The sequence below is a fragment of the Hyalella azteca genome, unplaced genomic scaffold, assembly GCF_000764305.2.
Source record: "Hyalella azteca isolate HAZT.00-mixed unplaced genomic scaffold, Hazt_2.0.2 contig5129, whole genome shotgun sequence".
In the NCBI taxonomy this organism is placed as follows: Eukaryota; Metazoa; Arthropoda; class Malacostraca; order Amphipoda; family Hyalellidae; genus Hyalella; species Hyalella azteca.
The window spans coordinates 35,865-60,539 of NW_025935328.1; the positions used below are offsets into that span (position 1 = coordinate 35,865).

Sequence of the window (24,675 nt, forward strand, 5' to 3'; positions counted from 1 at the left end):
GTGAGTGATGAGTTTCTACTGGTGTCAGTAGCGACCTTGTAACTTCTACTGAGCACAACGTGTTCTACTGAGCACAACGTGTCTTTCAGTAGATTCCTCTTGCTTATCCGTGAGTGACGCGCACAATTAACAATATTGGGATTTTCTCTGTGTTGCCTGACGTAACGTTCATGCCTAGGCCGATTTCTGACGACCTGCAAACCTGTTTCTAGTTGCCACTTGCCTGGAACGTTTTTTTTTTCAAGGCGGAACGCTTTTTTTTAAGTGAACCTCTAATCTTAGATTTCCACTCTGTGAGGGAGCTGCAGCTCCCTGAACCAACTCAGAACGGGTGGGTAAACAAAAAGATAGTGCCGCATTCCGCGGGAACAGAATACGTACGACCATTTTATCCTTGCAAACTGTGGATGGAGCATTCGGCAATCAAGCGAAAAATAGGCAACAATTTAAATACCATAATGGCAGAAAAATTGATACTTATCTGTGATTTTTCATAATTGTTATAAATCGAAACACAGACTAACTTATCTGTCCATACTATTTTTTATATCTTTTTAGTTAAGATACGAAAAGGAGCTTCACTATTTATTTTATCTTAACAAGTCTTTCAATTTTAGAAAGAATAAACTAAATTCATTCGCAGCATTGTCTCTATGATATGGATGAATAATTGACGTCTCGGACAAATTTACCGCCGGTCTCGCGGCCGGTGTCTGTCGTGAATTTTGTGCTGTAGTGTTCATATGTACATAGTATTTCGTACCGTATTCCATACCAGTAAGTTACTTTGTTCGAGAACCAATGTCCATCGTCAGAACTGGCTTGGCTCTCTCACTATTAAGATCTTTTAACTGCGGTTCCCATTCTCTGTAAGTATTTTGTAATGTTTTGTTTCACGTGTATTACTTTGCATTTGGATACCTATATATTTGAATTAATGTCGTTCTATTACATATTGTATATTAGTGTTATTTTGTTTCAGAATGTTGCGTTCTTGTTGATTAAAGCTCTACATGAGTCCCCTCGCTTCTCACTTACAACAGTGTCCAAACTCACTGAGCAGGTAATATCTCTCAAACCAATGAACATAGCTCGATAAAACTTGGTACACGTATTCATTAGGATCTAACGGTGATGTTTAGCTCATGAACATTTTTGAAATTTCACCTTAATTCGTGAGTTATATCACTTATATGACGATACGTGCCGAAATTTGCAGTGAGCATGACATTTCTTCTACACTACTGTACAGATTTGAACGAAACTTTGCATATAGAAACCTAACCTCCCAACGGTTATGTTTAGATCGTGACAGTTTTTAGATTTTGCCTTCGATTGCCAGTTTTTTTCCACTTACACCTCATTCGGGATTTAAACAGCAATTTGTGCTTAAATTCGCAGTGAGCATTGAATTTATCCTCAAATACTGAACAGATTTGAACGAAACTTCGTATGTGAATACCTAACCTTCCAACGGTGATGTTTAGCTCGTGACATTTTTTTTCGATTTTGCTTCCGTTTGCGTGTTTTTTCCACTTATACCTCATTCGGGATTTAAACAGCAATTCGTGCTTAAATTCGCAGTAAGCTTGAATTTATCCTCAAATACTGAACAGATTTAAACGAAACTTCGTATGTGAATACCTAACCTTCCAACGGTGATGTTTAGCTCGTGACAATTTTTTTCAATTTTGCTTTCGTTGCCGAGTTATACGTACGGCTTTACGTATATGGCTCTTGGTCAATGCAAGTTTAAAAATCGGCCTGAGAAATGCCGTTCGTTTCTCCGTATATCCGTATAACTTGCAAACGAAAGCAAAATCGAAAAAGTTGTCACGAGCTAAACATCACCGTTGGAAGGTTAGGTATTCACATACGAAGTTTCGTTCAAATCTATTCAGTATTTTAGGAGAAATTCAATGCTCACTGCGAATTTAAGCACGAATTGCTGTTTAAATCATGAATGAGGTGGAAGTGGAAAAAACTCGCAAACGAAAGCAAAATCTAAATAATATGCGTTAAAATTACTTTTTAAAGACAACACTTCTGAAGAATCCAGTGTCTTGGTATTACAAATGTACAAAGAGTTTCTAATTTTTTTGAAATATTAAAAAAAATTATTTACAAAAATTTTTCAGGATATCAAAATTTTGTAAATTTTCAAAATTAATTATTCTGTCATTGATTCATGCATTGTCTCTGACTTTATGCAATTGTGCAAAATTTCAGATCGATTGGACAGGTCAAATTGTGTCATATATGGATTATAAGATTTGTAGCAGACGAAATTATTTATAATTTTTTTAATGAAAAAAATTTTAATTTATAAATTTATTTATTCTGTCAATTGATTCATGCATTGTCTCCAACTTTACGCAAGTGTGCAAAATTTCAGGTGGATTGGACAGGTAGGAGCATGGTAATTCAACCATGGGTAGAAGTGTGTCAAATATCGATAATAAGATTTGTAGCTGACAAAATTATTTTTAATTTTTTAATATTAAAAAAAAAAATAACTTATAAAACCATTTATTCTGTCAATTGATTCATGCATTGTCTCCAATTTTATGCAAGTGTGCCAAATTTCAGATCGATTGGACAGGTAGAAGTGTGTTAAATATTGATTACAATATTTGCAGCAGACAGACAGACAAACAAACAACAAGAAGTGAAGTTAAAGAGAAGTGTTGTAAAAACTGGCATTGAACGCGATCGTGTCCATTTGCAGATGTGAATCAATCAACATAAGCTTAATTGACGTATTTTCTGGTGAAAATTGAATTTTTCTGATGTTTTTACGATCACATCTTTTCATGTGAAAAAATTGACATTTGAGGCAAACCTGTTGTTATTAATCCAGAAAATGATCGCCAGTTTCCGACACAAAAATATGCCGTTATGTGTTTCGTATAGCTACCGCAAATCGGTTAAATTTTCCACGGCCAGGTGCCAATTATTTTGAAAGCTCTCGCCAAAACACATCTGTCATCAATAAATTCCGACTGAACAAGTTCGTAACATTTATAAAAGAAATTAAGTTTGCTGCCACCTTATCAACGTTTAAACAGTTTGCCGCGTATATTTGTCAATGTCGCGGTGAAAAAAAAGGTCAGTATCGATTCATCGAGTATATAGATTATTTGTTAATAAGATGAACTTTGAAGAATACAAAAACTGCTTGTTTTGCAATGATGCATCAACGAACTTTGATGGCCTAGGATCCGCACTTGCCATTGTATACATCAACGCACGTTCATGTATCATTTCTAATAATTATATTATTTAAGGGGACGATAGAGCTTCTATTGAGTACCGCACCGGGTCTTCTTTGATGGAAAGATGTAGCATCAATCATGTTTGGTTGTGGCAGTTGCCTCGGCTTCTATATACTTAGAAATGCTGGTAAAGCTTAGACGCAGCACACGTTTAAAGTTTCAGTTCGATAAATTTATTCAGGATCTTGAAGTAGCACCTCGAAAGTGGCACTTTAAGTGGCTGCTCTTGTACCTAGAGCTCACGTCATCGGTTACGGTTCAATCATTGTTGATCCTCTTCTTCGGAGTTTGACAATTGGACGGTTATAAATAGCTGCGGTGGATAGATTAGCAGCATACCATCGTGATGAAACTTTTATAGCGATAGCTACCCGTGGTACTCTCTCACCTTCTTTAAACTATGACGTCACCTGAGTAAACGATGTTATGAGTTCGTATCCACTTGAAACCGTTGAAAGCTATGCAATAGGTTTTGCATTCCTTAGGCAATTTGCAGGTCCTATTTTGGTCAAAATCGTATTAATGAAGTTTTTGTACTGATGATAGAGCTGGACTCTGATAAGTTTCCACTGCAGACAAAATGAATTTTTCGGCTTTTTCTTTGATTTAAATGCTTAGTTCATATGACAAGTTGCAACGTGTCCGTCATTTCCTAATCTAAAGTAGAATTGACTTTGCATATAAATTAAAAAACAACCCACACTTTATCTAACTATGACAATTTGGAATTTTGGAATTTATGCAGAATTTGTCACAAATTTTCATAAAACATTGAACGAGTATTATTTCATTGAACAAACCTTCATTCCTGCATTTCTTCTAACAACAATTAATGCTCTGAGAGTCCGGCTGAGGAAAGTTTAATTCTCAGCTCGGATTTTTTTTGTAGAAGGCCGTAGACTGATTTTCGGATAGATAAAACATAGAATAAATTTTCATCTAAATGCATCACCTAAATATTGATCGAAAAGAGGGCTAAATAGTTTCCACGTCGATTAAAATGATTGGATGTGCTATACTGATGTTTAAAATGTATTCTAAATTCATGTAAAGAAAAGAGCATTTTTTGCCCTCATGTGATGGTGCCCTCATTTTGATGGTGACTTCAAATCTTAATTCCGCACCAAAGGATGGGCAACTCAGACGTCGTCCACCGCATGTAGATTGGGTCTCTATAAACAAAATTGGCGGAGCCTCACATACACGACATACATACGACATTCACCAGATGCAAACGATCAGTCACATGCAGGCTATATCAATCATACAGGTTATTTTTTCGTCACAAGAAAACGATCACTTTTTCGCCACATGCGATCGATCACTTGTTCGCCACATGTACACGATTGATTATTCGCCATATACATACGATTAATTATTCGCCACAGGCAAGCGATCACTTATTCGCCACGTGTGAGCGATCACCTATTAGCCACATGCACCCGATTAATTATTCGCCATATATATACGATCAACTATTCGCCATGTGCTAGTGATCACTTATTCGCCACGTGCACATGATTTGTTATTCGCCATTTATATACGATCGACTAATCGCCTCCTGCAAACGATCAATTATTCGTCAACTATTCGCCAATCAATCAACTATTCGCCACATACAAACGTACACGTTTAACGATCATTTATCCGTCACTCAGGAACGACCGCAAAAATGCACAGGGAAAAACTGGTAACCCAGTCTGCTTTTCTTACAATTTTAAATTTGATTACACGGGTCTGAAAAAAATCAGAAAATTGTTTTTATTTCTGAAAGGATGACTGTTTATCACTGATTTCATTTTTGGTCACGATAACTTCAATTAATGCCTTGATAGGGCATTAATCTAAATTGAACTCGCATTTTACATTTAATTAAATGTCTATAGCACCTCACTTCCCACCACAATATCGATGAATTTCTTTATAATTTTTAACGACGTCAATATTTTAAGTTTTCCGTTTCCATGTTATGCGATTTATAAAGCGTAGAAGTGCACATCCGGCACTAGTATTAGTGGGTATCAAAATTTGTTAGAAACGAGAAAATAGCTAAATATTTTTAATCATAAAGTGTTAGACAATAATTTACTATCGATGTGTCAAGTGTTCATGGAATAAAATCACGCAGGAAAACAGCGAATAACATCACCATTGCCTGCCAATTATTTGTTAGCGTGAAGTTTTTACGGGAAAATTATAGCAGAAGTATAGCCGCTGTTAAAATGCATTTTTTCGCACGACATTGCCAATCATTAATCGTTAAAATTGAGTCCCAGCAATCATTAGACGTCGACTCAACGTCATTAAAGACATTACGACGTAATCAACCAGCAATCGACGATGTTACAGCGTTAGTGGCGCGGTGGAGCGGATCTACGTAAGTGGAGCGCTCCTCTAGCTTGTAAAGAATTTTGTAAAGAATAAATATATATACATTGGGGGTTTCAAATTAACGAATTTAGCAAGGCAACTTTAATACTGGTGACATTTTACTTGTTATTTTTGGTTTAAAACAGTGGTTCCCAAAGTGGGCGATATCGCCCCTCTAGGGGCGGTGGAAAGATTTTGAGGGGCGGTAAGGAAGAAGAGGGCAGTAGGGGGGGGCGGTAGTCCGAAGTCGAAGTCAGAAGTTCGAACGTTTGTTTGACGACTTGTACACAACAGGTTATCACATGACTCCCAGCGATGGTTTTTTTTCACCCAGATCTGTTTATTAACCTCACATGGTTCACGTCTCGGACAAATTAACGCGGCCGGTCTCACGGCCAATTTCCAAATTCAATGATCAAGGAACATCTTTCAAACTAATAAACTTTGACTCGATGAAATTTAGTACACGTATTCATTACGGCCTAACGGTAATGTTTAGCTCGTGAAATTTTTTTGAATTTTGCCTTCATTTGTTTTTGCCATAACTATATGGCAATACGGGCCGAAATTCACAGTGATCAAGGAATTTCTTCCCAACTGCTGAACAGATTCGAACAAAATTTTTTTATTTACAGTCCTAACTACCGAACGGTAATGTTTAGCTCGTGAGAATTTTTTCGATTTTGCCTTCGTTCCCGCATTTTTTCCCATTTCACTTTCATTCGTGATTTAAACAGCAATACGCGCTTTAATTCGCAGTAATCAAAAAATTTCTTACAAACTACGAACAGATTTAAACGAAACTTAGTATTTAAATATCTAACCTCAGCAACGGTGATGTTTAGCTCATTACAATTTTTTCGATTTTGCCTTCGTTTGCGAGTTATACGGCTATACGTAAACGGCTCTTTGTTAAACCGGCCGGATAGAAAAGCCGGTCGTTTTTCCTATATCTGTATAACTCGCGAACGAAAGCAAAATAGAAAAATTGACACGAGCTAAACATCACCGTTGGGAGGTTGGGTATTTTTGTACAAAGTTTCGTTGAAATCTGGTCAGTAGTTTAGAAGAAATTTCTTGATCGCCGCGAATTTAAGAGGTCTCGGACAAATTTACGGCCGGACCCGCGGCCGGTCTCGCGGCCGAAAGGTTTTCTTAGTGTTTTTATGAGTTTTTCTAGGTTTTTTTGTGTTTTTAATGGAACCTGTTCCTAACTGGACCTAACCTGCGAGGTTTTCGTTGATTGGCTGGGTTTTTTCTATGTTTTTAGTCCGCGAGACCGGCCGCGGGTCCGGCCGTAAATTTGTCCCAGACGTGAATTTTAAGCTACAAATTACCCGGTGATACGGGCAGAATATAAGGTAGTGTGAAATCAAGAATGACGGTGAAATGAAAAAAAAAAACTCGCAAACGAAGGTAAAATAAAAAAAAATTATAAGCTAAAAAATCACCGTTTGGTTGTTAGGAATAAATGTTCAAAATTTCGTTCAAATCTGTTCAGTAGTTTGGAAGAAATTTTTTGATCACTGCGAATTTCGGCCTGTATCGCAATAATGGTGATATTTAAGAAATTTTCACGAGCTAAACATCACCGTTAGGTTCTGATGAATGCATGTTCCAAGTTTTCTTGAGCTGCGTTCATTAGTTTAGGAGATATTACTTGAAATTTGAATTTGGAGACTGATCGTGGGACCGGCCACGAGTCCGGCCGTAAATTTGCCCGAGGCGTCCTAAGGTTCGAGAGCTGAAACAGTTAAAACAGCTGAAAAACATTTTGGTTCACTAAATGGGGTTCTATTTGTGAAATGCGCATTTGTGTTTAACCTTTATTCTTTAAAATTACAGCGTACTAAATTTCAAGAAAGAGGCGTATGTTTTTACATGTGTCTGTGGGGAGCGCTAGAAATTCACTAGGGAGCCAAAGGGGCGCCAGCCTGAAAAAGTTTGGGAACCACTGGTTTAGAATAATAAACTGATGGAATATGAGCCATTAAAATATACGTTTAAAAATTAATTTTTAAAGACAACTCTTCTAAAAAATCCAGTGTCTCCAATGTAAAACATGTACAATGAATTTCTAATTTTAATTTCGAATATTAAAAAAATTAATTTGTTAATTATTTTAATACATAAAAGAAACTAAATTTTCAAAATTATTTATTCTGTCAATTGATTTATGCATTGTCTCCAACTTTACGCAAGTGTGCAAAATTTCAGATTGATAGGATAAGTAGAAGTGTGTTAAATTTCGATTATAAGATTTGTAGCAGACAGACAGACAAACAAGAAGTTAAGTTAAAGAGAAGTGTTGTAATAATAAATAATATACGTTTAAAAATTACTTTTTAAAGACAACACTTCTAAAGAATCCAGTGTCTCCAATGTTAAAGATGTACCGTACAGATAATTTCTTATTTTATTTTCTAATATTAAAAAAATTAATGTTTCAATTTTTTTAATATATAAAAAAATGTTTAAAAATTATTTATTCTGTCAGTTGATTCATGCATTGCCTCCGACTTTGCACAAGTGTGCAAAATTTCAGATTAATTGGACAGGTAAAAATGTGTCAAATATCAGTTATAAGATTTATAGCTGACAAAATTATTTTTTCAATTTTTTAATATTGAAAAAAAAAGTTTAATTATTAAAATCATTTATTTTGTCATTTGATTCTTGCATTGTCTCCAACTTTATGCAAGTGTGTAAAATCTCAAATCAATAGGATAAGTAGAAGTGTGTTAAATTTCGATTATAAGATTTGTAGCAGGCAGGACTGACAGACAAACAAGAAGTGAAGTTAAAGAGAAGTGTTGTAAAATTGTCACGAGCTAATCATCACCGTTAGGAGGTTAGGTTTCTATATACAAAGTTCCGTTCAAATCTGTACAGGAGGTTTGAAGAAATGTCATGCTCACTGCAAAGTTTGGCACGTATTCTCATATAACTCACGAATTAAGGTGAAATTCCAAAAATGTTCACGATCTAAACATCACCGTTAGGTCCTAATGAATACCTGTACCAAGTTTTATCGAGCTACGTTCATTACTTCGGGAGATATTCTCTCAACTGAATTTGGGGAGACCGGCCGCAAGTCTGGCCGTAAATTTGTCCGAGACGTGAATAATTTCAAAAGAATGACATTGATTGTTTGTTGCCATCATCGGCATATTAGCAATTTTTCAATAAAAGAAAATATTATATTATATTATATAAATGCACTATTTTTATCTAATGGAATATCGAGTAGGGCCCAGGGAAGCTAGAATCTGTTTCATTCAAATGAATGCGCAAAACGCGTGGCCGTATAGACAAAATAGCCGGATTGGTTTGTTATGGTCGAATCAGTGGCCGGAGCCCGGAATATTCCTTAGCTCCCAATTCTCTATTTCTCAAAAGAGAGTCCAGTCGCTTCTGTACAGTTGTTGGGAGTGGGTTGTTCCGCGTGTCTCCATGCCGTGAAATTCAATTTCAGCTATCAATTACCGACCGTACATGGCATTCATGACACAAATTCAAAATTTGTATTACTAAGTTATTTATTGTTTTACTTTAGTTGTTGGAGTACCAACTTTAGTAGCTTGTGATTCATTTATATATGATTTTGATAATATGACGTACGCGAGCGAGTTTTCTTAATAAAACCTAATTCTTTGTTGAAGGTAACACGTGGAATTTGTCGCATCAGCATTGCCAGATTTCTGCCCTGAAATTCCTCCTTTGATGTTAGGAATCCACTCGATTATCAAGGCGATGGTAAGTTTTTAGCAAATATGATTTATCGCATCCCACTTTTCAGAGGACATCTTTCTCGTGTGTTATAGACATTATCTGTTTGTGAAACATTACACTTTTCCCTTTGTTTTTTAGACTGTACTATGTTTAGAAAGCGTTTTGCTTAGTTGAAACTACGTGAAAAATCGCTTTACCCCTATTCCTAAAATGATAGATATTTCTGTGTAAATTCATTTTTCAATTCTATCAATGCAAGTGAATAACAATGTTTGCCCGCATTTCCTTCTATACAAAAAGTTAACATCGACTTATGTAATTATTAAACGTTTTATGATTTTCACATTTTAATTTTACCGAACATATATGCGGTAAACAAACGACTCAGTCGAACAAGGCGAACTGTTTAACGATGCTTAGGCTATCGATTTTTCGATTGGCCAATCATAAATTTCCTAACTACCAAACCCTGTTAAACGCGCACGTGGAACCAGAACTCCCTCCTGTCGGTGGTAGGTAATTCTATTACATAGGCTATGACCCGACTAGCTGCTAGGCTATCATTCGCCTACATTTTTTATGATCCAACCAACCGCAAGTCGGTACCTGCCGTCGGCATCAGCACTGTGCTCCTAAAATAACTCAAGTTTAAATATAAACTTGGTGTACCAAGTCGAAGATTTCATTTAGTCAGCTAGAGGAAAATTTAACAGTATGGATATGTATACCAATAGAAATGCAAATTTCTTCAAATTTTCAAGACCGGGAAGAATATATTTAAGCTACTCCCAGCAGCATTGGCTTTAGGATTTCAAATAATTATAGGAAATCATTGTGAGGTCATAACTAACTAAATTCATGCTTTAGAGTTTAGACCAAGCCCGCCTCGTAGACGTGGCAACGTATTTTTCGAGTTGCGGCGTCATCTACTGATCTGTAATAGCGTCATGAAATAGAGTATATTCACGATAGTTAGATCTTGAAGGTCGACATTCAAAGTTCTCGTATTTAACTTTTGGCCATTAATCTCCTATCAAATTAATTTGACCCATCCGGTGTCTTAAATGGCACATCCAGCTGAAAATAAAATTTACAGCCATGGAAAATTTACAGTGGCCTAACTGCCGATTGAAGTTTGGCTGCAATTAAATAAGATGTGTGTATATTGGATACGCTGTAAACTGATGCCCTTTATGTAGAATAGTTCCATAGGAACGACAACGAAAAAGCTTGCTGTGGTGTAGCAAGAATAAGAATTAGTTTGCTTAGCAGCCTGCACCTAAATTAGGCCTAAGTGGCTGATATTAGAACTTACTGATTTTAGTGTCATTAAAATTGTAATGAATTATCTTCGCAATCAATTAGAAAGCATTTGTTGATAAATAAATAATTTCTTTGGCAGTTCGAGAAGCACGGATCACATCCAGACCCGGTGATCACGATGGACTTGAGAAGAAACGGTTCCTCTGCCGTCGAAATTTTACCTTTCAACTCAACGACCTTCATCGTCCCCGACAACCTCGTCCCTGTGTTTCCTGAAACTAATCCCGAAATGACGGAGAGCTGTCGTCTGATCAATTCTGACAATTCAGTAAGCAGTCTCGTGCCAAATTCCGATCTGCCATCACGGAGGGAGAATGATTTTGTGTCGTTAAATTACGATCATCCTGTGCCAAGCTGTGATCAACCAACCTGTAGTCCCGTGCCAAGTTGTGATCATCGTATAGACTGCGCCGTGGAAAATTCTTCTACCCCTTTCAGAAGCCCTGCATCTGTCTCAATTCGCTCGTTCAGCTCTATGGCACGTATAAAGTTCAACGAAATTGGACGTTTCGAAAGAGGCAATCCAAATGAAAAGCATGGACCGCGTGATGGCAGTACCAGTTTGGCCTTCGCCACATTCGATAATTCAAAAGAAGCTGATGCTTCCGCAGTTGACTGCAATTTGAAAATAAACGAACACAACAAACCAGGACTTAAAATGAAGAATTATAAGAAAAATCAGTGGCTATATGCTTTCAGAAAGTTTTTTTGTGTACGAAATACTGAAGAATCGGGCAAGCCTGTAACGCTCAAAATGGTATCAAAAGATCATGAACATTTTTGTCATGGGCATTGCAGCCTTGATGCCTCAAATACTAAGAGAATGTCATTATCTCAACTCATCCGACATAATAGAAGAATGGAATTTGAAGAAGCAAGAAAAAACGTCGAACGTGCTTTCGGAGAAACTGATTCTGTGGACGGGCAGCGCTCTTCACAAACACTGATCGATATTTCTTCTGATAGTGAGAGGAATTCCCCAAGTTCATCGGCGATGCCACAAATTTCGTCTACAGCACTCACTCCATCACACCCATCTGAAAATAATGATCCTGCTACAAACTTGGAAGCGCTCGAGAAAAGCGACCCTAACGTTAGTTGCCAAAGATGTGGTGTCAGAAGGTTGTCGGGGTTTGAACATTCACAACCATCGACGTCTGAATGCATGAAGAACATTGTTGACTTAGAAAGACAAACAAACTATTCCGACACGAATTTTTTATCAAGTGTCAGCAGCGGCATTCAAGATCGCTCCATGGTGCTATTGGAATCAGCAGTAGACGAGTCCTTGCATGAAAATGTGGCTTCTGTGGGTTCATTAGGCAGTTTAAACTTGACATGTGACGGCACTCCACGCGTGCCACGCTGTGTCAAATCAAATATTCGGGCGTCAAGCTATTCTTCGTTATCGAAGCCAACCCACTTACACGAAGCCTCGAAATGTGTGCAGCTATCAGAATCTACCTCAAGCTTTCCTTTGTGTGATTCTGAACGGTCGACCGAGCACCACGAAGACAGCGGACAAGAAGATAGAATTTATTATGTTTTAAAATATAATCCGTCCTCGCAACTCTCGTCCGAAGCTTCAGGAGAATATGAGCACTTCTCTGCAATAGAAGGACTATTTAGCTCCCAAAGCGACGCGGGCATGTTTTTCTGCTCGTCAAGGGACTCCTTACGCGAGGTTGAGGGCGATGCCAACGAGCAAAATAGTCTTGAGAAAAAATTCGTTGCTAAGCCAACAGACCTCGACGCGGCACAACTGGAACACGAAAAGGTACTTGTGCCCATTCAATGCTGGCAGGACCGACAAAAATTAATCGCAGACTATGCGAATAATGGGGTTTGTGCTTCTTCTCCACTTTCAGTCGTGCAAAATAGAATAATGGAATTTGACAGTATTGAATAATTAAATGATGTGAATATTGCAAACGGATACTCAAAAGAAAAATACAATCAAGTATTTGTTAACAATAACCTCTCCGATACGATTCAAACCAACAGTCGAGATATATATACCCAAGAATCAAGCTTTGAGACTTCAATCAAAAGCGCAAGAGACGATGCTTTTGCTTGCCAGCCATGATTTTGCCGTAGCATTGACTCGGACTTTTGAAAAAAATATCATGTTTTGATTTGACATTAATTGGTATTATAATTTTTTCGTGTATTTAAATGCGTTACTTGAAATGAACTGTACTTGAATGCGTTACCGAAAATGATTGATTGTCTTAATGTCACTCATGGTCGAATCAGCCGTTTTGATGTTCTCAGAAAATTATTTCTTGTATTTTAATAATTGTTGCCTGACAAAATCAGTTATTACTTCAGACTGTTTGCTGGTCACAACGACGTTTTCGATTGTATTGCATTTTTTAACTCAACATTTCTATTACCCTTCCAGCAGAAGAGTGTCAGCCGCTAATTTCGAAGGAATTGGAGATGCTCATCCGTAATAACAATGCACTATTTTTATTATTGAAATAAGTTCAAAGCGATCAGTAATTTTTTGTACTATCTTATCTGCATTTCACAGATGTCAAATCAACTTGATAATATCAATGACAGAGATAAAATTTGAGCTCAATTAGTTGTTTTTCTTCCCTACTAATACTTATTTTAGAATCATTTTACCATGACTTGTAACATATAATTATGTTAATTATGTCGTCGCCGACAGTCACGGGAGAGGGAAGACAATTAAATAGTGGAAATCATGTATATAAATCCAGTTCTGTAAATAAAGTAAAAAGTTTATTCATACAATTCAAGATGGAAGTGCACAAAAAGTTTTGAAATGTTTCTACACTAACTCTGATTCCGTTTTGAACAAAAGAAATGAACTGTTAACTGTGATCGGAAACGAGTGTATAGACATTATTTGTATTACAGAGACACTCCCCAAAAATCACGGGGGGGGGGGAATTTTACCAGTCGAATTTCAGTTGCCAGGTTTTGATTGCTTTCATAATTTAAACGAAGAGCAGTGTAGTAGAGGTGTAGCTCTGTGGGTTAGAACCTTTTGTGTGGCCCAACAAGTGAAGTTATCAGCAGAGCACCAGTCAGCTAGAGAATCAGTGTGGTGTGGGCTTTCTTTAAAAAGCAGGAATAGCCTCCTTATAGGTGTCCTGTATAGATCACCCAACAGTTCCTCTGATAACGATCAAGTACTGAACAGTCTTCTACCAAGCATGACTTTCAGCAGGTCGCATACATTAATCGTTGGTGACTTTAACCATCCAGAAATAGACTGGGCACATGAATCCTCTCCAAGGGATGAGAATCACCCGTCATCCTTGTTCATGGAGTCTGTGAGAGACTCATTTTTATACCAGCATATCACAAAGCCAACCCATTTTAGAGGTAATCAGACTTCAAATACTCTAGACCTAGTGTTTACTAGTGAAGAATCAATGGTAGAAAAGCTTCGCCACGAGGCTCCGTTGGGCAAAAGTCACCACCAGTCATTGTTTTTCAGTATTAAGTGCTATACAGAAAAGACGCCTCGGAAGCGTGAACATTTCAACTTTGCGAAAGGCGACTATGTTAAACTTCATGAATCAGTGAGGGCAGCGAACATTTCGGACTGTATCATGAACATGAATATGGCGGAGTCTTGGTCATTCATCAAGAACATAGTTATGTCTGCAGTTGATGCCAGTGGTACCTAAGATAAAGCTCGGTGGAGTCAGAAAAACACAGTGGATGAACAATACGGTTAAAGCAAAGCTAAAAGCAAAGAAGGAAGCCTACAAGCGCTATTTACGAACTCGTAGCGATGCTGAGTATAACCTGTATGCAAGAGCTCGAAATCAAGCTAAAAAAGCTTGTCGCACCGCAGTCAAAATTTTTGAAAAAGACGTTGCCAAAAACTCGAAAAAGAACCCGAAAGCCTTCTTCTTGTATGCTAGTTCGAAGTATAAGACAAGGGACGAACGGTATTGCTGATTTGAATGTAAATCAAAGGAAGATATCTTCTGACGAGGGTAAGGCCAATGTTCTAAATCAGTTCTTTAGCAGCGTCTTCGCAGATGAGGACTTGAACAGCATTCCAGCTATTGAGGAGCGACCAGTGGACTCGAAGTTAACTAGTTTCGAGATACATGAAGAGGAGGTTCTCAAGCGCCTGGTCTCCCTGAATCCCAACAAGTCATCTGGATCAGACGGTTTCCACCCTAGATTGCTCAACGAATTAGCAACCGTCCTGGCCGTCCCTTTAACAGTATTCTTTCGAAAAACCTTAATCGAAGGGACTTTGCCGGCCGACTGGAAAGAAGCCCAAGTGACACCCCTGTTCAAAAAAGGTGACAGGAGTAACCCAGGTAACTACCGTCCTGTAAGTCTCACAAGTGTTGTGTGTAAGGTGATGGAATCGGTTATGAGGGATAGGATTATAGATCACTTGGCTGTTAACCATCTTCTATCAGACTGCCAGCATGGCTTTATTGCTGGCAGATCATGCACCACTAATCTCCTGTCTACCTTGAATAATCGGACTCGCCTGCTGGACGAGAGGGTGCCAGTGGATGAATTGTACCTCGATTTTGCCAAGGCATTTGATAGTGTTCCGCATGAGCGACTGTTACGTAAAGTGAATTATTTGGGAATGGAGGGAAATGTACTCCAATGGATCAGGAATTTCCTAGTAGGCAGAAGACAACGTGTTAGCATTAACGGAACCGTATCAGACTGGGTAACTGTGCGCAGTGGCGTACCGCAAGGAAGCGTTCTTGGACCTCTTTTGTTCGTCGCTTTTATAAACGATCTACCAGAAGTAGTGTCAAGCGTGTGCTCCATGTATGCCGATGACACAAAAGTTTATAATACAGTTAAGGATGCGTCAAATAAAATGCAACTGCAAAATTATCTTGATAGTTTAGTTGACTGGGCTGATGCATGGCAGCTGCGTTTCAATGCTGATAAGTGTAAAGTACTTCACCTCGGCAAGAACAATGAACAGCAAGCTTACAGCATGAGAAGACACGGTTGCAACGAGAGGGTTATGATTGAGAAGTCTTGCGTGGAAAAAGATCTTGGAGTTTGTGCCGACAAGGAGCTAAAATTTTATAGGCATATAGAAACGCAAGTTAATACATCCAATAAACTGCTTGGGCTGATCAGACGCTCCTACGAGTACGGTACCTAGATATAGAAATGATGAAGCTGTTGTTCACCTCTGTCGTGCGCCCGAACCTAGAGTTTGGAAACGCTGTGTGGTCACCGAGACTTGAAAAGGACAAAAATTTAGTTGAGAGTGTTCAAAGACGTGCAACAAGGATAATCCCAGGATTAAAGGGCAAGTCTTATGAAGAAAGATTGAAGATTATGAAGCTTCCCAGTCTGCGTTATCGTCGCCTGCGTGGTGACCTCATTGAAGTACCTATACACGTATACTCATGGTTTGTACAAGGTCCCAGAAGGATTACTAGAATTTGAAACAAGAACCAACACCAGGGGCCACAGCTATAAACTAAAAAAAAACAGCGGTGCAACTTATCCACGCGACAACATTTCTTCTCGCTTCGAGTCACTGACATGTGGAACAGCCTCCCTGAAGATATTGTTGATGCTCCGAGTATGAACGCGTTCAAGAACAGACTAGACAAGGCCATGCATGAGCATATGTTTAGTCTTAAAATGCCTCGTACCCTACGGAACAAGAACAACTGATATCTAGAAGCTATTTTAAATCTACCGTCCGTTGAAAAGATCTGATCAAAAGGCCAGTTTAGTCAAGAAAAGCACAAGAATCGGCGACAGGCCTATCCAGGCCTATTTTAAGTGCCGAAGATACTATACTATACTATATGTTATTACGCTTATATTTATCATTATCCTATCAATTCGGAAGATCACCTTCAGACGTATGATTTACTCAGTTTAATAAGCCCTCAGTGTTTCGTTTCAAATCTGTGGTCCAGAACGCTGTTCTTGTGACCTGCTTTGATAGTTAAATAGTTTGTGCTACTTTTGAAAAGACATCTGATGTAGGAAGGCAGGTCACGTTTCAGAAATTGTCTCTAACCGTCGTGAGTCTCCCACGCCGTCTGTGATTAATACTACACACATTTTAAAATAAATTTTCAATTAACCTATCCAGAATACTAGTGTAAACACTAAATTAACATTTTATTTCGCTCTCGGCTGCGTTTGAACTTTTTGGCTATCGAGAGACGTGCTCGATGTGAAATTATGTGAAAAGTACGGCTTCCATCCTTGGATATTCAGTTTACTCTAGTCCTAGTCTCGCATCGCTAATGTGTTATGAAGTTCGTTCAATGGATATCCCGCCTCCTCGAGAAGCTAAACATGGCTAAACAGGCCATGGGCCTATTTCTTCAACGCCGACACTTCTATTCTATTCTATAAAGCTGCGGTTTAATGCTGACAAGTGTAGAGTAGTATTGTTCTTCACCTCGGGAAGAACAATGAGCAGCAAGATTACAGTATGAGAAGACATGGTTACAAAGAGACAGTAATGATTGAAAAGTCTAGTGTGGAAAAAGATCTCGGAGTTTATGTCGACAAGGAGCTGAAATTTTCTAAGCATTTTGAAACGAAAGTTAATACATCCAAAAAAACTTCTTGGTCTAATCAGACGCTCATACGAGTTCCTAGATGCAGAAGCGATGAAGCAGTTGTTTGTTGCTGACGTGCGCCCGAATCTAGAGTTTGGCTATCGAGAGACTTGCAGGTCTCCGAAGGATTACTAGAATTTGAAAATAGAACCAACACCAGGGGCCACGGATATAAACTAAAAAAAAAACTGCGCTGAAACTTGTCCACGCGACAACATTTCTTTTCGCTTCGTTCATGTGGAACAGCCTCCCCGACGACATCGTTGGCGCTCCGAGTATGAACGCGTTCAAGAACAGACTACGTAGATAAAACTATGGAAAAATATATGTTCAGACTTGAAAGGCCTAGCACCATATCGAACCCGGTGGAAGTCTGGTATCTACTTCAAAGTTCAAACTATCGTCAGTCTTGAAAAGATCCGATCAAATGACACGATTTTAGATCTTTAAAATTTATCACTATGGAGCAGTATGAACATACTTAAAACATATATATGAATTATAAACTCGAAAAATGTAATAATGTTAAATCAGTTATCAAATTCATGAAATAAGTTTTGCATTGAAAACTTGGTCGTCACCACCGAGGCTTTCATGGCAATTGTCGCTCAACGTTTATTAGAAAATTAGCGGAAGTGATGTTCTTCGTTGCGGTCATAAGGAATGTTCCCTCAACTTGGCCGGAACGGATTATGAGCTTGACAAATGACAATGTAGGCTACGGACACTACTCAGACTTCTGTCTTCTGTTTGTGCCCATCTTTGACAAGCGTTTAGATAACCAGATCTGCCGCTATACATTTTTTTTACTTTTTTCTCTTCGAATTATTTAGATCTTACTCTGATTGCTGGGACTAGGTAGTAGGTACGAGGAATTGGCTGGGCAGACGGCAGATACTGTGATACAGAGAATCAGAGATACAACCGAACCGACGGAACCGTAAATGATAGATAAATCCTGGGCCAGTTGGCACTGGCCGTTTGTGACTCTGTGGCAGATGATTCATGCTGCATTTAATTAGCTGTCGCCGTTCGTTGATAAACTTGAATAATACGGTTCAGAACTTCGGAGTTCGGAAGTACGGTAGGTCGGTAGTACCTAGCCTGGGAGTGGGACCTAGGTACCTAACTAAGTAGTATTACGCTATTAGCGGTATAGCCTAGGCCCCCTAGGGTTTGACGGTCCGTTTGGTTAGTACTTGCCAAAGTGAGATATACTTATACCTAGTTGTTATAATGAAATTGGTAAAATATTGTTATAAACTTATTCAATTTTGTTTATAAAATTGATCATTTTCATTGAATTTGAAGGTAGCCTTGGTAGGTAGGTACTAGTCTGCACTCTGCAACTGCGGACTGCATAGCCTACTCATAGTGCTAACTCAGCCTAACTGCTACGCATAGTGGCAAAGCAGAGAGTTTTTTAGACTCTGCCTCAAGTTCATTTTTGAGTCCTATAAGTAGAGTTAGTAGACCAGTAAAGCTAGTATGGAATATATCTACTTGGCGAGCCGCGACTGAATTTTTCGAGCCGTGGTTTTATGGATTTGCCAGCCGTGATTCCATTTCTACGAAATGACATTCGAGCCGCGAGATTTCATACCTACTGAAATTATATGATATTAGAGCCGCGATATTTCAGACAAAAATAGGACTTTTCCAGACTAGCAGTAAAGTATCCTGGATACCAGTATTATCATGCTTAAGAAATTGGTTTAAATCTTGAGTAAATGAGGAAATTAAAAATGAACTGATTCTAAAGAAGCTCTGGTTTGCCACTATGCTGGCGGCATAATGCTGCTACGTAGCTAAACTCGGCTAAAAGCCTAAAGTATAATATATATATGTTAATATATAGCTATATACCATAATTGGCATTGACATTAGACCATAAATTAATTAGATAGGCTTACCGTACCCGGCGTACCGTAGATTGGCGTAGAAGCGTAGATAGTTGCAAGTTTCTGCTCACTGCTGTACCTACTTGCTTTAGTTGCCAAAGTTGCCAATTGCCATTTTGTGTTTTTAATTATTTGTATTTTTTGTATTTTAATTATTTTTCTGAGCAAAGATTCCCAATAAGGCCTGGAGGCCATATCCCTATCCCACTGATTGAATTTTTTTCAGGCATATTTTCTTACATTTATTTTATATTTGATGATTTAATTCATTTGTTTTGAGACAGTGATCATGTCAAGATGTCATCACAGGTCAACTTGTCAAGGACAGAAGGACTAGATTGGAATGCATCTATTGTGTGATAAAATTATCTGCTACTTTAAGTTGATTTTTCCTAATTTTCATCATTTTTGGAGCTTGCAGAATCCAGTTGCATGCATTATTTCCTATTTAATTGATAAGGAACAAATGTAAACCATCCAGGCATCCACAATTATTCCACAATCCACACATTATTCCATTCTCAAGATATTAGATTTATATAAAATTTGGCACTTGAGAGCTGCAAGATTTAGTGAGGACTGGCCTGACTGGAGAGTAGGAATTTATTAATCTTGCTTTGAGAGATTAAAATGAATTGCAGTTCCTCTGACCTCTGTGTTTTAATTTTTCCAGTTATAACTGCATTTTACAATAATTTGAATAAAAAACAATAAACCATATTCCAGGCTGCCAGCTAGTGTATAAAATGTTTACCATTCTGGCATTCCAACCTGACTAGAGCCTTAGAGGTTTCCTGTCATTTTTGGAACAGCAAGATGCCCACAACATAACTTACCTTCAATCTTATTGCAAACAAAATTAGACAATTAGTCTGAGATTCCAAGTATATTGAAAATTTGTCCCATTAGAGCCATGAAATTTTAGTAACAAGTAGGAAAATACCAATCTTGTATGCAGCTTTGCAACTTGCAAGCATGGAAAAAATTCATCACTGAGCTGATGAAGTGCCAGGCATGGAAGGAATATATCTACATTTTTAGAGCCCTAAATAGAGCTTTTGTGTAATTTTTTTGAGCTGCAAATTTCCTGCTTGATAAATTGGCTTCTATCTTGTTGCTCACAAAAGTACACAACAGGGTTGGTGATTTTTTTGATTTTTTTTTTAAAAATCAAAAAAATAAAAAATCAATGATTTTTTTTATTTTTTTGATGATTTTTTTTATTTATTTGATTTTTTTTTATTTTTTCAGCTTTTTGTCTTTTTTGATGTGTTATTTTTTATGTTGCAATTAGCCTACTAACAATAACAGTATATGGATCATAATGGATGGCTAAGAAGGGCACTTATTGCCTTCAATAATGGCCAACAGGCCAAGGTGGTGTTCACCATTTTGGGATTTTTGGGTAAACAATTATTGACAAGTCTATTCATTAGCTTTGTAAAGTTTGTGTGGAGCAAGGTTATGAGCTAAATATCAACCATTTAACTGGCTTCAATATACAAAAACACTTCAGGAATGCAGATCTCCTAAACATTGAAGAGTCACATAACAGATAGGTAGATGATTGCACAGTGCACAGCACTATCAATAGATCTACTAGTTTTATGTCCTATAAATCTACCAGACTCTACCCTCTATACACACTGACTAGTAGTGACTGTAGCTGATAGCACAGTGCACAGCACTATCAATAGATCTACTAGTTTTATGTCCTATAAATCTACCAGACTCTACCCTCTATACACACTGACTAGTAGTGACTGAGTGACTGACTGCACTGTTCCCATTTAATTCAGACCAAAAGGGAGTAACCATGACAGTGAATTCCGATTGCTATGCTGCAATGTTGCAAAATTTCTTGCAGCCCATAATGGAAAACATTGTTGAAATGAAGCATTGAGAGACGTGTGGTTCCAGCAGGATGGGGCTATAGCTCACACAGCTCGAATGTCACTCAATGTTTTGAAACGCATGTTTCCCGGATGTCTGGTGTCTCTGAGGGATGATTTACAGTGGCCTGCAAGGTCACCTGATTTGTGCATTTGCAATTACTTTCTTTGGGGACATCCAAAAGAAAGGGGTTCAGATGTCACCCTCACACCCTACTACAGCTAAGGGAACAGATTATTGCAGCTGAGGTTATGACCATACCTCGTCAAATGTGTGAACGTGCTGTAGGAAACTTCCGAGAACAACTCCAACAGTGTGATGCAGCTAAATAACACCATCTTCCTGATATTGTTTTCAAAACATAAGTATTTTAAATGGTATGTTATGCTAATCATGAGAAAAATAAACTTTCTTCTTTATGTACCTCTGTTACTCTTTTTATTTTGCCACAAAACTGTACTATCAGTTCTGCCCCATCCTGTATAAGCTAGCTAACACATTTAAATTGTATATTGTAATCAATATATAACAAATAGGCAAATAGTTAAAGACTACTTATAGCCTTATAAGAATTAGCTAAGCTGCTAGCTGCGTACAATGTATTGCACACTTGATGCCTCTGTACCAAAAACATTCAATTTATTGCACACTTGATGCCTCTGTACCAAAAACATTCAATTTATTGGAACCTAATACACACTAAAGGCAACAAGTTTATATACCAATTGGTCATTCATAGTACATTTATACTAAACCATGAATAACAATACCTCAATATAAATTAAAGACTGCCACTCAATATATTTAGATATATGAAAAAATAAAAAAAATCGAAAAAATAAAAAATCATGATTTTTTTATAAAAATATCAAGTGATTTAATCACATGATTTAATCATTTTGATTTAATCATTGCCAACCCTGGTACACAATCAGGCTGCAATATTCCAATTGCATTGAAAATTTGTCACTTTGGAGCTGAAACCTTCAGGATTTCAGTATTAAGTAGGAAAATTCCTATCCTCATCCTAAATGGTGTTATGATCATGCCATCATGGTGCTCACCAGAGCTTTTCTGCATTTTTTTGCTAAATAAAATTAATTAAATCATTTCCTATCTGATTGTTAATAAAATAGGAAATGATCTAATAGATTGTTAATAATACAATCAAGCTACAAGCATCTCTGGTTGAAAATTATATTTTTTTCAAATCTTGCTTGTTGCTGTGCTTGGACTGTCAATTAAGATATTTAAAGTCAAATTATAAATATAATTTGGTATCTTTTCAAGCTTTTCATTAAGCCATCTTATACCTTAAATTGGCATTTATGTGAAATTGCTAGGCTGTTAATAGACGATGAAATTTATCAATCAATACCATGTAAATTATCATTTGCCATTTGGCTAGATTGCTATTCATTACCCATCCATATCAAACCTAATGCACAAAAAGCAGTATCCATCATTTTCCATTACACTCCTTAACTTCAAGTTGTGGAGAAGATAAACTGATTGAATCCCCTTCAGGATAACGAGGTTTGGGATAATGGGATTCTCATATTGAATAGATTATCTTTCACTGGTCATGTCTGGGTAATGTGCCAGTAATTAATATTTTTACTATTCAGAAAAATGAACATCATAAAGTTTTGAAATAATGGTCAGGTATAAATGTATGTTTATTCTCATTTTCCTCATCAATTACATTTTAAAAATGTTTTGGTTGAAATTATTTTGTATTTGCAGATTTTAAAATAGTTTTATTATTAATATTGGACCAGTTGATGTGAGCAGACTCCATAATTTTTACATTAATCCACTACAAGCTTTTTAATTTAAGTAAAATAGCTTTCATCTCTATTTTTTTGAAATACTGAGCAAGTAATGCAAAATTCTATTTGCTCAAGATTCATTCTGAGTCTACAGAAGCACTTGATGAATGGACATTGTTCATGCTCATGTAGTAAGAAACGACTTTTATTCCTTGGGATTCTTACAAGTGATTCACTTGTTGTTATAACTATTTATGGAATATTTTTGAATTATTTATTGGAATTGTATTTTACAGAGCAGATTTAAAACTAAATGTGGGACATAATATTGGCTACTTGTATTGTTACCATTAGTTATTCAATTTCTATGTAGATTTGGGCCATACTTCATTTCTTTGCTTGCTGCCATATTAACATACCTGGTATATTTGACTATATTCAATGATGATGCCTGGTCACTGTATTTACTGAGGTTTTCATTGTGTTTACCTACTTGAATTCATTACAATATTTTTATCTAAATTTAAATTAATGACATTTCCAAAAGGATAAGAGTTCAATGAGATGGTTTAATTATGGCAGCAATAAAAAATATATATATTTAGTTTAGTATGTGAGGCATAGATGCAATAAAATTAACTATTTGTTGAGGGTATGAAGATGATTATTATCATCAAGTCAATATTGCAGATCACTTCTTTGTGGCAACATAAAAAATGAATGAATAATTGAAATGAATAATTAATATGTTAAGGAATATTTTGTGAGACTTTTCCTTTCAAATTAGTCTTTTACCCTAATTTCCAGACCTAACAAATGAAATGATTTGAGCAGTATTCTGAAAAAGATGTGTGAGTAATTTGCATTGTATTGCAAAAAAAAACTATTAACATTCAAAATGAAAACATTCTTGTTTCTGGTTTGGTATTTGGTTATGTACTGAATTGTTAATGGAATATGTAGTGTCAATGTACAGAATACAAATCCTGTAATTTTTGGTGTATGGCATTGGAGGAGAGGTGAGATTTCTATTGTAAGACTTGCTCTTTGTAGCATTAGTTAGAAATCAAATTGAATAAACTTTATTGTGTGTTCTACCAATGTCTGTCCTTCAATTAATACAATACCGGTACCAACTTAAATTTTAAGCAAATGGTTATCTGCTTATTGCTCATCAGCCTTCTGTCAGTTGTTCATCTATCAAACTTGGTGCTAACAGTGATAGAATAACATAAGCCATGCTCAATAAAGCATTGTAGATTGTAAAGTGGACTGTAAAACTTCTTGACAATATTTATTTTATCTGTTAGAAAGTAAATGCACATTTCCATGACCCCTTGTTTCATGGCTGTGTGGCCCACTATATATAATCAGTTTTTTGATAAAAATTAGACTCTAGCTTGGCAAATAGTTTATATACTTTAGGAACCCCTTTAGGCTTTCTTAAATTAATTTGATCCCAACATTCATTATAGTTCTTTTTTCTCTGGCCTCTTGCTTTCTTGTTTTTCATGTCGTGCAGTGTTTGTGGGTTTGAATTTTGAAGTTCTGTTATGTGGTAGCTTGAAATTTGTCAAATTCATCAAATAATTGATTGTCTGATTCATGATATATTACTGTAAAATGGGGTAACTTAGACCACTTTTTTTTTGAATGATACCATTTTTTTACTAGCTAAATTAAACTTGAATTGAAGCATGCAAAATACAGGTCTATACTCTAGCTTCACTCACCATAAATTGCTGGCTCCTGCCTCTCATAGTTTTTATGTTATTTAAAAAAAGTGATGGTCTTTGTTACCCCAGCTCTTGAGGTATCTTAGACTGGGTGG

The 24,675-nt window shown here is 37.0% G+C and overlaps 1 protein-coding gene across 2 annotated transcripts; it reads left to right on the plus strand.

Moving 5' to 3' along the window:
* The first annotated feature begins 720 nt into the window (after window positions 1-720).
* On the plus strand, window positions 721-13,287 carry LOC108682570. 2 transcript variants are annotated; one of them, XM_018171763.2, is made up of 4 exons: window positions 721-1,063; window positions 9,308-9,401; window positions 10,780-12,477; window positions 13,105-13,287. In XM_018171763.2, exons 2-4 carry the CDS (start codon window positions 9,369-9,371, stop codon window positions 13,123-13,125), a joined length of 1,752 nt encoding a protein of 583 aa, XP_018027252.1. In that variant the 5' UTR covers window positions 721-1,063; window positions 9,308-9,368; the 3' UTR covers window positions 13,126-13,287. The 2 variants fall into 2 exon arrangements, with proteins under 2 accessions (XP_018027252.1, XP_018027251.1); XM_018171762.2 differs by having other exon boundaries at window positions 721-869; window positions 10,780-13,287.
* The last annotated feature ends 11,388 nt before the right edge of the window (window positions 13,288-24,675 follow it).